We start from the raw sequence: 16,904 nt of genomic DNA on the forward strand, positions 1-16,904 counted from the left end.
CTGACATTAGCAGCAAGGTCAAAATGCACAATACAACAAATTCAGTTCAGCATTGTGCTGTACATTAACAGCTGGATCATTCACAGTAGCTGAGCATCACCTGGAGAACAGTCAAATATATATACCAATATATACCACGCCTGAAATGTTCAAGTCTACACAGACTGACAGACATGATGTTCTGGTTACAGAATGTATTGTACTCCTTACTGAACTTTTGAACCTCCTTGCAGAATGCACAACTGGCATGTTTGTATCTCTGGTGCCAGTGTAACGGACAAACGAGCACACATAACAGTTCTATCCAGCCGTGGCCAAAACATAAACTAACATGCAGGTCAGTCTGACATTAGCAGCAAGGTCAAAATGCACATTACAACAAATTCAGTTCAGCATTGTGCTGTACATTAACAGCTGGATCATTCACAGTAGCTGAGCATCTCCTGAAGAACAGTCAAATATGTATACCAATATATACCACGCCTGAAATGTTCAAGTCTACACAGACTGACAGACATGATGTTCTGGTTACAGAATGTATTGTACTCCTTACTGAACTTTTGAACCTCCTTGCAGAATGCACAACTGGCATGTTTGTATCTCTGGTGCCAGTGTAACGGACAAATGACCACATAACAGTTCTATCCAGCCATGACCAAAACATAAACTAACATGCAGGTCAGTCTGACATTAGCAGCAAGGTCAAAATGCACATTACAACAAATTCAGTTCAGCGTTGTGCTGTACATTAACAGCTGGATCACAGTAGCTGAGCATCGCCTGGAGAACAGTCAAATATTGGTTCAAACGTGAGACCAAGATACACAATATTGCACAGAATGATCCCCAAGGTATCTCCTCTAATGTTCTGTATCCCTATAAAAATGCTGAACCGGGCCTTTCACTATTTCCAAACTTAAATTTATCCAACCAGCAGCTTACAACAGATGGGCCTTACAACTACATGTTTACAATTATATGTTTTAACAAATTTAAATAAAGTCTAGATGATAAGTTCTGGTACTAAAGGTGTTTTATCTGAACAAAACATGTTGCTTTTTTTTTTTTTTTAACAGTCATTGCCATGGAATATTGAAATTATTACGTATCAGACACAGACAAATGGCTTATATACATGGCTTATATTCTCCTCAGTGAAATCATAACATGTATGTCAGTCATAATCCTTTAATTGTTGGTTTAAATCCTGTTCATATTGGTAACTACAAAACCACTTTGTAATTGGTCAATTTATTTTAAACAGGAACTTTGTAGCGGGTAACAATATTTGAATATGCAAGCATTACAGTGTCTGAAACAATGCTATCATAATGTCAATAAAAACCATAACTGATGCATCATATTTAAGCACGATAGCCCTGAAGTCCAATAGCTCTGCGGATAGCTGGTATGTACATGTATGTACAGAGACAAAAATTCCAACAGACATGCAGGCATAGTACAGCCGATCAGAAGTATAACATAGCTAAGCTTTAAGCTGCTACATGCACATGTACATGTGCTATAAGATGATTTCATGCATGGCAGAGCACCAGAAGACTTGATTCACCACCGACATATACATGTATATCTGTCCAAGTCCAACAAATGAGGTATGAACACCTGAATGACAAATAACACACTATAATATCCCACTATAATATATGATACCACATATGCCTCCACACCAATGCAATACGCACAAGCTTACACAGCATGCTCAACGCACACCACTAAAACAGTATGTTAGGTAAGCAAATAGGACCCTCACATACATGTATAATGGACAACTGTACATCCTAGCCACCAAATTCTTTGATTTCTGTCTTCAACTAGCCAACAATTAATTCCATTTTTATTTTGCAAACTATACGCATACATAACCTTTGACCTATAAAACAGCTGAAGTAACAGGGAAAAAACAATGGCGAGAAGAACAGCATAACCCTGATCAGGGCTGAACACAACTGTATAAACAAGGAATACTTATCCTTAAGTTAAGTCACACAAACAGATGTTCAAGACTGACAGGACTATGATGGATGAAATGTTAAGTAATGGCTGAAGTGAAAATCTTACCCTGACCTCACATGAACAGGCCACACTAAGCAGCACAAGATATATATACTGGAAACTATCCTCTACCAGGAGAAGTATCCTACACATATTAACTTTATCTGGTTTGCCCACAATAACTTTACAAGCCAAATTTACACATAACCCTACAGCCAAAAGAGCAATAAGCATAGAGGACTTTGCTAAATGGCACCCTGTTCAATTTACCACAGCGAGCCGACACAGTGGGAAATGCAGATTAATACATATCAGACTTAGTCTACCACAAATCAGTAGAAAAACAATGGAAATTGTGAATCAATACATAAAAAATCTAACACAAATCAGCAGAAAAATGATAAAATCTATTTTCTAATCAGCAGTCAAACCATGTCAGGTGAAAATGAATGTGTTAAATCCACCATGAATCAGAAGTGACATAATCCAAAATGCTTGTCTGCAATGCTGGACCTACATGTACAAGTCAACAGAATTGTCCTTTTCATTTTGCTCATAATGCACCAAATGCACAAAGCAACAGCAAAACATCACCATCTGAATGGAATGAATACTCTCCCTAAATAATATTACATGTTCTTTATTAATAAATAATAATCCTCATAAATAACAAAGAATCCAGGTATAGAAGTGCTGAGTTTTCAAAAACCTGTTAAAAATACATGCCCATGAATGTCACTGCCCACCCATTTTATTCATGTTCCATAAAAACAGACATATCTACTCTGAGAATTGGTCAACAGACCATGTCTCTCTACAGCTATGTGTACGCTTTTTCTGACTGTATCTGAACTTCATTATACACCAGCTACTACCACCAATTAGAAAATGACAGACTACATGTGCAAACCTATCCACACATCATTAAGCCAGACCGGGTTTATTTTGAAAGTCGTGCGATGGATAGTAGTAGTTCACGACCACATGGTCCAGTGAGTATAGCAGCACACACAGATGATCTGATGTGAGGCGGTGATTAGTGGCAGGTGAGGTAAGATCGATTAAGGTGAGTCTTTGAGAGTCTGAGATAGCAGGAGACCAGAGATCATTAGCCAGGTATTAATAGTCTCTTACCTGAACGCCCCAACACGATAACTCAGCTCATCCATCCAACAGGCACGAAAACCGCTTACTCTAATCACTAAACATTCAATCGTGTCAACTAAGAACATTCTGCTTTAGTACACGGGCCGACTATGGGCTTGTTAGACATGATGACGCAAAAACGATGAAAAATATGTAAATGTATTAAATACTTTTAAGAGATATGCATCATTCACACTAAGAATGCATGTCTATACAATGAATTTATTATCACCTGGATTACTCATGCGAAATACTATTAGGCAGATCGTACAGTACCATATATGGATATCTGCATGTATCATAAACGCATAAGGTGATGGCATGTTCAGGCATAATCAGTTCTAATCGTAACTATAAACACAACAAGAATATATTAACAAGCCATGCCTACATGACCAGACCGGAGCATGTATCTCAAAATGCACAGCTCCCTAAAGAGTAACCGTAAGTTGTACAAGCACAGTGATCTGTACTGAACAGTGACCAGGCAAAACCTCAACTAAAAATAACGTTAGATCTACGTCTAGCATTTCTCACTGATCTATACTATAAGCCTTATAAAAGTGAAAGTTAGTCCATACACGTACGTGTACACAAAAACAATATCAGGGATACAAACTTATTTTCCTTCTTATAAATTCACCACCTTATCAGGTGACTTCTTCATAAATTTTTACTTTTGGCACTTTTTTTTTAAAATACTTTCATATAGATAAACACCATGTGACTGATGCTTCCAAACAATATATATTCTTCACAAACTAAATTCAGTATTTTGTCATTATTCACAACCATAAAATTAAGTTTTCAAAAAATTATGCGTACACTTTCTTGTGATTATATTCATTACATGTACTTGAAAAATGTGAGATAGCTTTGTAGTCATTGTTTCTGCTGTGCTACTTGAACAGGTACACGTGAATGTAATGTGTATGTCATTTTATCTTTTCACAAGATCTAGAGTCATACAAGCCAGGTGGGTTTTACATACACACTGCCCAAAGCTATGCAGTACACTTCATTAATACTGCATTATATATGCATGTATACAATGTATTATGTATGTGTCACAGTGACTGACCAAAGCTAAGGACCCTAGCCTGTAGCTGCCCTCAACCTCCCAGCTACAGCACCTACATCTAAGTAAACCATCCCTCTACAGTGAAGACCAGGTATGCCTGGCATGGGTCAACAATAACAGGTCTTGTGGCAACAGTCTGGACTATGTTAAGGTCTCTCACAATGACCCAAGGGTTTACTAACAGCTCTAGGAGAACACTCTCCACCATAAACTATTTCCAGGTGACATCTCTTAACACGGCAAATCCCAGCCATATAAAAGCTGTCTGCCAGCTCCCCCACCCCTTCAAACACTGCCAGTCACAGCCATTCTACACCCAAGACAAGGGCAACAGTCCAGCAAACCAAGGAAGCCAGCTATAAATCCTACATCATTTAACTGATAAGATCAAGCAGGGCTTCAGGGCAAAATCCTTTGGGGCAACTTCTGGCAACAGTAAAATCAATTAAATGGGCTCATGTATTGAAGGGAGATTTCAATATTCTCTGTCAGGCTTATTACACTAACAGCAATTTCTCTGGCTCTCCAAAATGACTTGACCCCTTATAAGATGCTACATACAGGAGTTCTAGCTAAACAAGCACTTTTTCCGTATGTCTACTGCACAAAAGTACTGTGCTCGAGATATGAATAAATCATGTACATCTTTAGGTATATTGGGGGGAGAGCTCTTACATAATGTTTGATTTATGAGATTGACTGTCAACAAAACCATTCCCATGTTGGTTGGTAAATAGATTTACAACATCTAAAGTCTCTAACACTACTGTAATGATTCACATAACCACAGTCTGGAACATTAATGGACAATCCTCCTGTTCAATACCTGTGGCTTTGAAATAAATGTTGGTGCTGGCAAGGACAAGCTAGTCTACATCTACATGTATAACATGTAGCTTGCTATATATAGAGCCCAGCAAAGGCCCAGGTTTCTATTTCCATCTACTTTAGGCATTCCTTCAGGTTACAGTTTGAAGGATCCAGTTACACCAGGGATAAGCCAGCCCATCATTTCTGTCCTGTTCAAAGCATCTCATCCAACAGTGGAGTGGGAGTGTGGAGGTTAGAGAGATGGTCAGTTAATAGCTCCTCAGGCTATAGTGGGTGAGTAGAGATCATTAACAAACACAACATTGCTCCAGGCCACACACAACTTCAATCCCCATGGGCAGATTGTTAGATATCTATATGGTACTCTGGCAACACCTGACCTTCAGACCTACCACTGAGTAAATTAGATCATTGATTAATCTTCTATAGCTGTCTGATACTACATGTACACTGCCAGTTGTGTGATGATGTAAATATGGTCTTCCTTATAAACAGGGGCTCTTATGCTACACTTCTTCTGTGCCAATCCCGATACTTACAGAACACCCAAAGAACCCGTGTTGATGTACTAATTGCAAATCATGCCATAATTGCTCCATATTATATAATGGGAGATGCTAATTAAGAGTGTATGCATGTTTATTATAGCATATGCCACATCCATATTGTTTTGTGCTAACATATCAGAAGCAGCAGTGTCATACTAGGTTTAGGTTTACTTATCTAAACATTTGATTGCTATTTTATAGCATACATGTAGTGTTATGTGCACAACTGCCGTCAGCTCCTAAATTTAGCTTGCCACTGTTTACATATGCTGAGTTCAGGGCCTGCTGTCTGCCTCTGCCTTAGACTGTTCCAGAATATGCTCAGTTCGGGGCCTGTCTGTTTACAACAAGTGTTCAAGAATTTTCTTATTCTAGAAAACTCCACCAGTCTATATAAGACCTATGAAAGCAGGTCAAAAGGGAAGAAAGGAGAATCATCTCCACGGAGCACTTGTTCAGTCTGAACTTGTATATTCAATATATGCTCCTGTGTACACAGTGCTTATTAGTACACGGACCCTGTCTGTGGAATTTTGTGTATATTTCGTCATACACTCAGTTATACTGTGGATTTTCCCTCTTATTTGTGCATTTATGCCTTTATGGTTTTCCGCATTGTGGAACATATGCGTCCGTTTGGACTTGACACCGTTGTACGTGTAAATACTTAGTATTTGTATAGATACTGCTATCCTTTCTTGTTAAACTTAAGTACTTTAGTATTTGTAAAAGTCTTGTTATCTGTTCTTGTTAAACCTAATAAATTGTTGTAAAATAAAATCTGCTGGTTTTGGTTACATTTTTGTGCGGCTAAACTGTCGTGTATTTCAAACAAGCCATCTCTTTATAATACAGACAGTTTGGGTCGTAACAGTAGTCATGAAGAATGCTTCATTCACAGATATATAACACTGGTCAGTCTAATTAGTGGAGGAAACCTGGTGAATCTTTATATAAACCATTGCACGCATATGTACATGTAACCTGAAAATCTGACATTAAGCCACAGCCAAGCCAAGGCATGTTTAGCAATAAGTAATAATGTTCTTTCATTTGCTTCATTATCTAAAGCAAGTAATAGAATTAAGTTTAAGCCTGACAGCCAAACCAAAACCACAGAGAGTACACTGCTGATCAAACCTATCAGTCTTTGTATATGATTTGACACAAGCAATACCTACATGTAAAGCGGTTACACCACTCTACATGTGTAGTGCCTCTGTGCTAAGAATACAGCATCTGTAACTGCATCCTAACTACCACTAACTGCCACGTGGGCGCACTGAACAGCATGTTTGCCTATAGATGTAGTGTAGATCATGTTAAACTGGACAACCCATATGTACATGTATTGTCTCTTTTCCTTTTCTTTTCTAGCTTCACAGGTGTGTGTCAGATGAGTGCATCTTGACTGCAGTGAAATATCTCCACCCAACTGAACTAACAAAGGTATAACTACCACTGACCTGGGTCAGTTTTGTCCAGATGACCCTGGAACCATACAGATAGAAAGTGAACATGCATGTGCAGCAAGTGGGATACTAGAGCTCTAAACCACAGAGCAGTGAGTTGTAGCTCTTGTAGTGTCGGCCCAATGCGGGATACCATAAATGGGCCAGGTGCATTTCAGGCTGGTTAACAGACCAATGGTCAAGGTCATATACAACACAATGTAATAGTCAACCAGAACATTGGACCCCTTGTGCCATGTGTTAAGATGTAAGCCATAACATTACAGGGTTTAGAAGGCCCAAATTGGTTTGCATTCTCTGTTAATATTTTGAGCACATTTGAATTTCCATGCCATGTGAGTTATACAAGCCGGCTGTTAAATTTCATATTTTAATTTTGGTAACAATTTGACATTCACTATCACAAGAATGAGCCACTCTCTTGTCCTGCACTATATGGGATGTGCACTGTAGTGGTAACACTGGACAAGGTGTTTAATGCATTTTGAGCAATACATTCCAGTGGCCCTTAGTTGAAAGTTGTGATGTGTTCCTTGTGACTGAATTTGTGTGGAAGCTGGTAGGTTCCCGTATTTGGCCTAAATCACATGAGGGTGTATGTAGGCTTACTCAGATGGACAAGATCTCTACAAGGTAAAATAATGCATGTGCTAATCTGGAACATGCAGGGCTGTGTATATAGTCTACATTTCAGTGACTGTTGAGAATAGTGGTACTATACATACATACTATATGTATGTGGGGAAGAACAGTACAATATGCTGATACAGGAGTAGGTAAGGAATATAGGACGGGTGCAAAGAGTGTATACTGGATTAGGCTATATGTACCTGTCATATAGCTGGACACAATATACAATATATAATAGGTGGGTGGGTAGACATGAAAGTTGCCATGACAAGGAATTATACTGGGTACAGGTGCTAAGAGCATAATAGATAGGAATAACCTGACATGTGGAAACAGGTGGGTATAAAGTGGGTGTGTATGTACAAGGCCATGGGTGCACACAGACACCGCAAGGCTGACGCTGTGGCGAGACAACTCACCTCTACCGCCCTTGTTAGAGTCATAAATTGTGGGCATCTGAGAGCGAGCAGAGTATGGGGAGGGATGAGTCTCAGCAGGGTCATAATCTGAGATTCTCCCCACAGCTCGGTTTCTCGGGTTCCGTCTCTCTAAGCACAGGAGAGAAAAACAGCAAACCATGCAAAACAGAAAAGACAACTCATGCTGGAAAAAAAAACATAATCATCAACAAAAAACAGGAATCAACCCGAGTGATCCATTATGTCATTTGAGATAATACACCTGTCTGTCGTGTTGTATAATACAATCCTTGGCAACGTTCAATTTGAGATGGTTGGAATCACTAACAGATCATAAGTTCACACTATACAGTTCAGTGCTATGCTAAATCTCCTGTGTCTGCAACTGTGTCAATATTCAACACAACTGCCACTGAACTTCTGCTGCATGTTTTTTTGTTGTTTTTTTTTCAGACAGCATTTCTCAGATGTCTGAAATATATTTCAGTCATATACTTGCATACTTCATGTGTGGTGGTTGACAAAAAGTGTATGCTTATCTTATGCTAAGCTGCACAAAACTGTAGCAACTTAAATCAAGCACAGCCTGTTGTTATTAAACACTTGTTCTACATTCACACAACAAAGTGTAGGATAACTGTTTTCTTTGCTAAACTTAATCACTTGTTCAAATCATTATTAGGTGTTTTCTGAATACACCAGAAAGCTATAAAAGCTACCACATTATTCTCGAAAGCTATAAAAGCTACCACATTATTCTCACACACTTGAACAATGTGAGAAAAGGCTTACTGTTATAATCTACCTGTAAATCTAATCAAGCAAAGCCTGAAAACACAAAAGAGGGGTCAAACCAAACCACATCAAAAAAACGTAAAATCAGTTGTTGCAGTATTTCAACGCACAAGATTAAACACCTGAATTTGAATGACTTAATGTGATGAGATGAAATGAAAAATGTAACATGAAAGCATGAACATAATTAATTGATGACCAACTACAACAGTAATGAATAAGGATACAAACAGACATTTAACCGTACTAATGAACACTGACAACAATAAACACACAAATGAAAACAAAGGAATACAAATTTCAACAACAGTAACTCAATGACAATGTTTTAGGGAGAAACGACACCATAACACCAATGTTAAATCATTCAATAATAACCCCAGTGTTCAAGGCAGGTCAATGTAAATGTACTGAGAGATAATGTAAAGGAGTTATACCGTCATCTATAGCCTGTTCTGGCCTATGCATCTCCTGCTCATCTCGATGAACTTTCACACCCCGGTACGAAACTTCACTGGCAATCTGTGCACTCTTGGAGGCTCGCAGTGTTTCCAAATCGTCCGCAATCGTTTGTTTAGTTCCTTTCATTTTTTCATAATCTGCATGGTAAGTAAGCTTAAAACAAAGAAAAAAAAAACCCATAACTTGAACAGGTAAAAATGGCTAACTTCGAAACCAGTAAAATTGCAGAGTTATTTACGCCGCTGTAAGCACTTAAGCTATCTAGCAACACTGTTCACATCTGTGTACTCATCGTCAAGTCAAACACAACTCATGTATGTTTATTCCAGTGGCAATCTTAACACAATGTAAAACTGTAGGTTTCTTCAGGAGTAATCCTTGTAATATACACAACTGTAGATTTATTCCTGTAGTAGTCATAATATTACCCAAGAAAATTACTTGCCAAGGAAAATGATGAAAGTATTCTGAATTTAACTGTATGAGTGAAAATGTTTGTGGATACCGAAATATGATTGGATTAGTGTCATACTTTCACAGATCACCTACAATGCTCTGGTTGTTCGTATTCTGCTTCAATCTCAGATTTTCTGGAGTGTCCCGCCACAGCAGTAAACTTTGTAGTGGGATAATGACTAAAAACACAAAAACAAATGCGTACATGTAGCTGAAAAACTGATGAATACTGGTGGCACCTAGTTACAAAAATTGCTTGAATTTTAAACTAAGGATACTGTGCACCTGTACGGGGTAATGTTTACCCACCCAAAAAGGGTTTAATACATGTACATCTAATCACTAGGAAGCCAGTCTGAATCTAGTTCACAACTGTTCCACAGAAAGAAACTGGTGCAACATCACAAGTACACCCAACACCTAAGTGCAGTCGCACTGGAACAAATGACAGTCCACAACTTGTTCAAGACTACACCATTCAAACAGATACGTACATGTCTACCTTGTAACAAGGTCGATGTTTGCATGCAGATTTTTCCACGTAATGAAATCCTATCACAAATTGGTTTTCAGTATGCATGCTGTTTAGTGGCAGACTTGTTTAAGCTAAAGTACATTTCAAATAAGTCTGTCACTGCCCACTGTTTTATGTTCTCTTTTTATGGAAATCCAGACTGAAAACTTTCTACAGATGAAGAAGAGGACTTTATGCAGCCAACACAAAACTTAAAGGGAAATTATGTTGGGTGTGCTGTATATGTACACAGTTCACAACAGACATGTATGTATATGAGTGAGTGAGTGCTTGGGGTTTAACATCGTACTCAACAATTTTTCAGTCATATGACGACGAAGGAATCATTAGGGTGCGTGTAATGTGCCTCCTTGTTGCAGGACGGATTTCCACCGCTCTTTTATTTAGTGCTGCTTCACTGAGACGACTTACCGAAGGCAAGTAAGCCGCCCCGCCCGAGCCATTATACTGATATGGGTCAACCAGTCGTTGCACTATCCCCTTCATGCTGAACGCCAAGCGAGGAAGTTACAACTACCTCTTTTGAAGTCTTAGGTGTGACTCGATCAAGGATTGATCCTGGATCTACCGGTCCCGAAGCGGACGCTCTACCAACTGTGCTATCCAGGCCGGTTTGTATGTATATGAGACTACATTTCAATTCAGCAGAAAAAGATGTACACTGCATACACGTCAGAATTATGCACAGCTGTCCATTTTGGTCAAGCGAAATTTGCCCTTTATTCCATGAATAGAACTAAACTGTACGTAACTACATATATGTCACTTGCATGTAAATGTTCTTGTTTGTACACTGTATGTATCCAATACCTTGTCACATACATGGAGATCACTAAACCATGTAAATTAATGGCACACAAACTTTGAAAGCAACAAGTATGCCTGAGAACATCACAAACCAACAAACATGTATTAAAGCATGTTTAAGAACAATAATGGGATTTAAATGTGCACATATTTTCTATTAATATTGAAGAGACTGTTTGTGACACTTCAAAATTTTTTTCTTATCATAATACTCACGCAGCACAGTACGGCATCTTATCATAACCTTTGTAATTTTTCATATTTAGTGTCATCGAACAGGTCGAACATCGAAAACACCCTTTGTGCCAAAACTGTAAAAGAAAAAAAAAGAAAAAACAGACAATTAATAAATTTAAAACATTTTACATGCATCCAGATACACACATATGCAGAACAAATAATGGGATATAATCAGGTAGTTACACTAGATACAGCCACATGAGGAAATAAAGTAAAACATAAAACACCTGTACCTCATTTTTACGCCTGCATTGGAACCAAATGTCCCTTGGTGGTTTAAGTTATAATGCTTTTGGCAGTACAACAAAGGTCTGTACATATATTAAAGCATGAATGGCATTCAACATTTTAATGAATTCTTCTGTTTTTCTTACAAAATTAGGAATATGACCTGGTGGCAGGTAGGTAGGTGATATTTCTACCCCAGGATGGACATGTACATACATGCATACATCTATTGGAGAAAATGATCTGGGCACTTATATTATATTGGGTTCAGATGCATAGCCTGCAATCAGACATCGAATTGTTGTTCAAGAGATGTAAAATCAAAATATCACAGTCTCGCAGAAAAACATCTGTTTTGCTTTACCTAGCATCAGTGGACACAACAGTCAGACAGCAGAACCATTAAAAGGTTTTAAATATGCGAAGATGTTAGTGAAACGACTTTAGAAACTACTCAAATAAATGCAATCATCATGAGACCTTACATGTAGTTTGCATGATAATGATATACACATATACCAAAACATCATTTACTGAATAGTAGAACTTGTGATCCATATATTTGTTATGTTATCCAACTTAACTTCTAAATGCCATTGAAAAAAGTCCTGTAGTATGGTTATGTATGTAGTTTGGGACCATTGGTGTTGTTGATGGCAGTGTAATGAGAGGATAACTAGTCACTTTAATATATTTTAACAAGGAAACAGCCTGATGGATGGTGCAAGCTTTATTGCATGATGCACAATTAAGATTTTTTGTACTAGGCTGATCAGTTTTTGATGTAAAGCAGGGGGGGGGGGTGCTACATATCGAGGAGCAAAGCTGATGATATACACCCATAAAAGTACCATGTATATCCTTGACCAACCATGTAAAAAAAATAGCCAATGCACTAAACTTTGTTTTGGGATTTTTCTTTCTTTTTCACAATGTTAATTTTTTTAAATGTTTTATTATCTTCAACAACAAAAAAAGATTCCTGACCGACCCTTTTTGCTGACATGGTCGGGTTAAGGATGGTATCATTGAATAGACTATTTTGCATCTGTACAATGTAGTCAAATAAAGAAAACACAAATCTAGAAGTTTTGTCAATTTATTAATGTGCCTTTTGAAGATCCATTGTGTTATGTTGTACAGATGTATTGATTATTTATTCATTTATTTGACTGGTGTTTTATGCCATGCTCTAGAATAATTCACTTATACCACAGCGGCCAGCGTTTGTGGTGCGAGGTAACTGGGCAGAGACTGGGGGAAAACCCACAACCATCCTCAATTTGCTGAAAGACTTTCCCACATGTGTCAATGTATTATACGATCAACTAATAAAATAAAATTCAGTAAATCACACCATATGAACATGGATTAGCCAAATGTACATGTGAAAATCCTTGAACAAAAGCACCATGTACAACGAATGTGAAATTGTCTATAACCAAATCTACATGTACACATACATGTACACATACAAGTACAACTGTATTAACCAGTGCACTCATCAGTGCCATAATGCATCACAATCAGTAGCCATAGCAGCAGACTGCAGACTTTGGGCTGACTCAATTTGGTTGTCCACACTCTAAATGGCCAATGCACAAAAACTTATTTGGAGTGCATTACAATGATTTCAAGGGCCGAAAACTACCTTGGGCTATCAATAAAAGTGTTCATTATGTGAAACCTGATCAGCCCTCAAAAAAGGGCCCTGGTTTTTACTGGGATTCTGACAGAAATCTGTGTTTTTAATAAATATATTTTTCTACCAATGTTAATTTAACATTGTGGACTTTGCAGAAAATTGGGAGCTACATGTGCATTTAGGCTATGTTTGTGTAACGCAGTAGCATTAACCCAATCCACCATTTCCAGCTCTAGGTACATGTACATGAAATTCTACTCCGTGGCAAAAACTAGAAAACTTCACAAAGATGTTTAAAGTTCGCTCTAGGCATTCTCCAAAACTACAGACTGTAATATAGTAACATATGCCTTTGCTGTATTTTACTGTTTTTGAAAACTGACAAATCATGGAGAATGTAACACCGAGTCTATGGAGGTTTGATTTGATTCTGACATATCTGTCAACATTATCTCACTGGGTTTTGGGAACTTGAAGTTTATATGTTAATCTCAGACATATTCAGTACACTCTATTTTACATCTAGGAGTGTATCGTCTACTTTTTTAAAGCATATTTATGACTGTACACCTTTTTATCTGGAGCACCTTAGGAATGCTTACAAACATGTAAATGTATGTACACTTACATATATATATAAGTTGATAACAAGTACATGTAGTTTTTGAAATGGATACAATACAGCTATGATCATGCAATAACACGGCACACTGAGATTCGTTAACTCAACACCAGTCATCCTATATATGATAATATTACACATTAGTACTTTAATGACACATTGTAATTATTACACAAATGTTCCAGTTGATAAGAAATTAGATTCACATTTCATATTCACCCACGTAGGTTTAATAAGCATACAACTTTTACACTTGAAGAGCAGGCAGTGTGAAGGCTTAGTCCAACTGCATACGCATGTATAAAGTAACAAGTCCTTGAAATGAACAGCTCATTAATTATGTGCAGGAACATGCACCATAATCTGAAGTACATGAACACAAAATAAAAACTCCTATCCTACACCAGAAGCAGAGCTGTAAAACTCTTGCAATGGTCAAGATCTAATGTAGCTTTAAGACATGCATGTACATGATTGACAACTCTCACAGTACAGTTTCGGGTCACTGGATATGTTCTCTTCCTTCGCCACGATATGGCTGAAATATAGCCGATGTGGCGTTAAGCCATAATCATTCATGCATTCATTCTGTTGTCTTTCATGACCATACATGTACATACATGTATAGTATAGTATGGTATATGAATGTATAAAGTACATCTGTTTCTTTTTCATAAATAATGGCCTAAAGACATACTTTATAACCATGGATGTCAAGTGTTTGCACATTTTTTTAATTGTTTTGCTTGTACATGTAACTGTGATTTTATACATGTATTGCACTTAATTACACTATACTGTACATATGTATACATACGTGTACGCACGTGATCAACCAGAATGGTGTGAAAATGAGGCAAAACCCTGTGAACTGCATTACAGTGCATGTGCTACATATATGTAGTTTTCTTCACCTCCAGCAGAAGGTTTGTAATCTGACAGCTCTGGTTCTTTTCAAGAGAGCAGCTGTCTTTAAGTACTACACATAAATAGGTGAATGAGTGTCACCCTGTCCCCATCCCTAACCAGCTGGGTAGAGAAGGCCAGGCTTACAGCTGAGCTTGGGCCCAGGAATGTCAGCAGCAGAGATGATATCTGCCAGCCCTATATCTACACTGACACCATACATGTAGATGTACACATAAGGCTGCACAGCACAAGCCTCCCACAAGTAAATGTTTTTCCTGGCCATACTGAGAAAATATGCACACAAATTCATTAGCAACCAGCTGACATCCTCAAACAGGTAAAGTATGCCAGCTCTGCGTACAGTATTTTTTCTTCCCATGATCCGTCAATGCTTTTCTCTAATCAGACAATGTTAAAACTGGCTTTACTTCATCAGTCATCAAAGGTATGTCCTTACAATTATCACTGTTCTTTAGCATATTTGACTACGTAATGATTAATAAGCCGACTCAAATAAAACGTAAATTATGACACGTGTGATTCACCTGACGATTCTTGCATTTATAGTACATCAAGTGCATGTAATGTATATGTAATAGTTACCGCATGATCAAGTGATCTTTATAGATTACAGTCACTGATAAATCATGCTATGCCTTATTTATCACTTGACATTCTGTTTGTATTTACTTGATGTTATGGAATACATGTACATATTTTTCCTGCTGACAAATGCCTGTATCTACAGACCTTTCCAAACTGCCAATCTGTCTACTGACATCACAGCATCACAAATGCTTCCTCTGACGAACGTAATGTTATCACGAGAAGGGTTAGTCAGACATCTGGCCTATGGGATTCATCCATCAACGATGGACAGCACGTTAACTGGGCACAACCTCCTGTCATAATTGTCGTATATGTTACCACCCCCGTCCATCATCAAAGGACTGCAGTTAGTATATACGCATACAAAATATTCAAACTATTTCTAGCCATTCCATTGGTCAACATTCCCGAATTAACACATTACACCATGTTGATTGTAAGTATAAATATATTTTATTCTGCTGAGTGTGAATCTCCAACTTGGCACATGATGATAACTGTCAAAAGATGAAATCAGATAACATCAGAATGTGCACGTATGTATAGTTATTCAATTGGAAGAAGAGCTCTCTGCTGAACTTAACAAAGTAATCCCATAATATTACAGGTACAGTAATATGTATGTACATGTACTCTGAGATGTTAAGCATTTACTCAAAGCTCTTTCCAAGTACAGCACTCAACACTGGGACTGGAGGTGATGGAATTGTCCTAAAATACAGAGAGAAAAGTTTACTTCCCAGATGAGTCACACAGGTATAAAATGTATGTTCACCCAGGGGGAGAACAAACTTTAGGTCTCTTCGTAACATGTGAAAAGAGCTAAGCTGAGCTGTAAATGAGGAGGTTAACTTGACCTGGGTGTGAATAATGTCATATCAATACATACATGTTCATATGTACAGTATGCAGGTTGGATACACTTTAGATCTCTACTAAACCAAAGTTTTTAGAGGATTTGGCACATCTCATTATGCAAGTAATACTGGTACATGTATATGTGTATGTGTTGTCATTTATACATGTAGTTGTCATATGACTGAAAAAAAAAGTTAAACTAGAAGCATTCATTCATGTGTATTTACTTTCTAGATCATTATTTCAGCTCCCAGCACAACAATCAAGCGCATCATGTCCCTCTTCAAAAGGAATTCCAATCATAACCCACCACCCTCAAAATCATATCCAGTCCTGTACATGTGTACACACAATCCAATATTGTACGATTACAGCAAATCTAGTACAAAATGACACTGGACACAACCCACTTTACCACTTCCTGATTTCTTTTTCTCATCTTTATCCACTTTATGAGATACCAGGTTAACTTGGGGATAAGAGGAAGTCCAGCTTTACTGTGGGAAAATTGATTTGAATTAAGAATATAGTTTATTTGTGCAACCTATTTGTACTCACGAACCCTGTCCTTCATATCTGTAGTACATCTGATGCAAAC

The 16,904-nt window shown here is 37.8% G+C and overlaps 1 protein-coding gene across 1 annotated transcript in view; it reads right to left on the reverse strand.

Annotated features, from left to right (window-relative positions):
* Nucleotides 1–16,904, reverse strand: part of LOC135461262 (LIM and SH3 domain protein F42H10.3-like) — a 34,948-nt gene that overhangs the window by 13,894 nt on the left and 4,150 nt on the right. Inside the window, 5 exon segments of the mRNA XM_064738266.1 lie at nucleotides 8,141–8,269; nucleotides 9,373–9,550; nucleotides 9,947–9,997; nucleotides 9,999–10,032; nucleotides 11,412–11,506. Coding sequence (XP_064594336.1) covers nucleotides 8,141–8,269; nucleotides 9,373–9,550; nucleotides 9,947–9,997; nucleotides 9,999–10,032; nucleotides 11,412–11,506 — 487 coding nt within the window.

This window comes from Liolophura sinensis, chromosome 1, assembly GCF_032854445.1.
Source record: "Liolophura sinensis isolate JHLJ2023 chromosome 1, CUHK_Ljap_v2, whole genome shotgun sequence".
Lineage (NCBI taxonomy): Eukaryota > Metazoa > Mollusca > Polyplacophora > Chitonida > Chitonidae > Liolophura > Liolophura sinensis.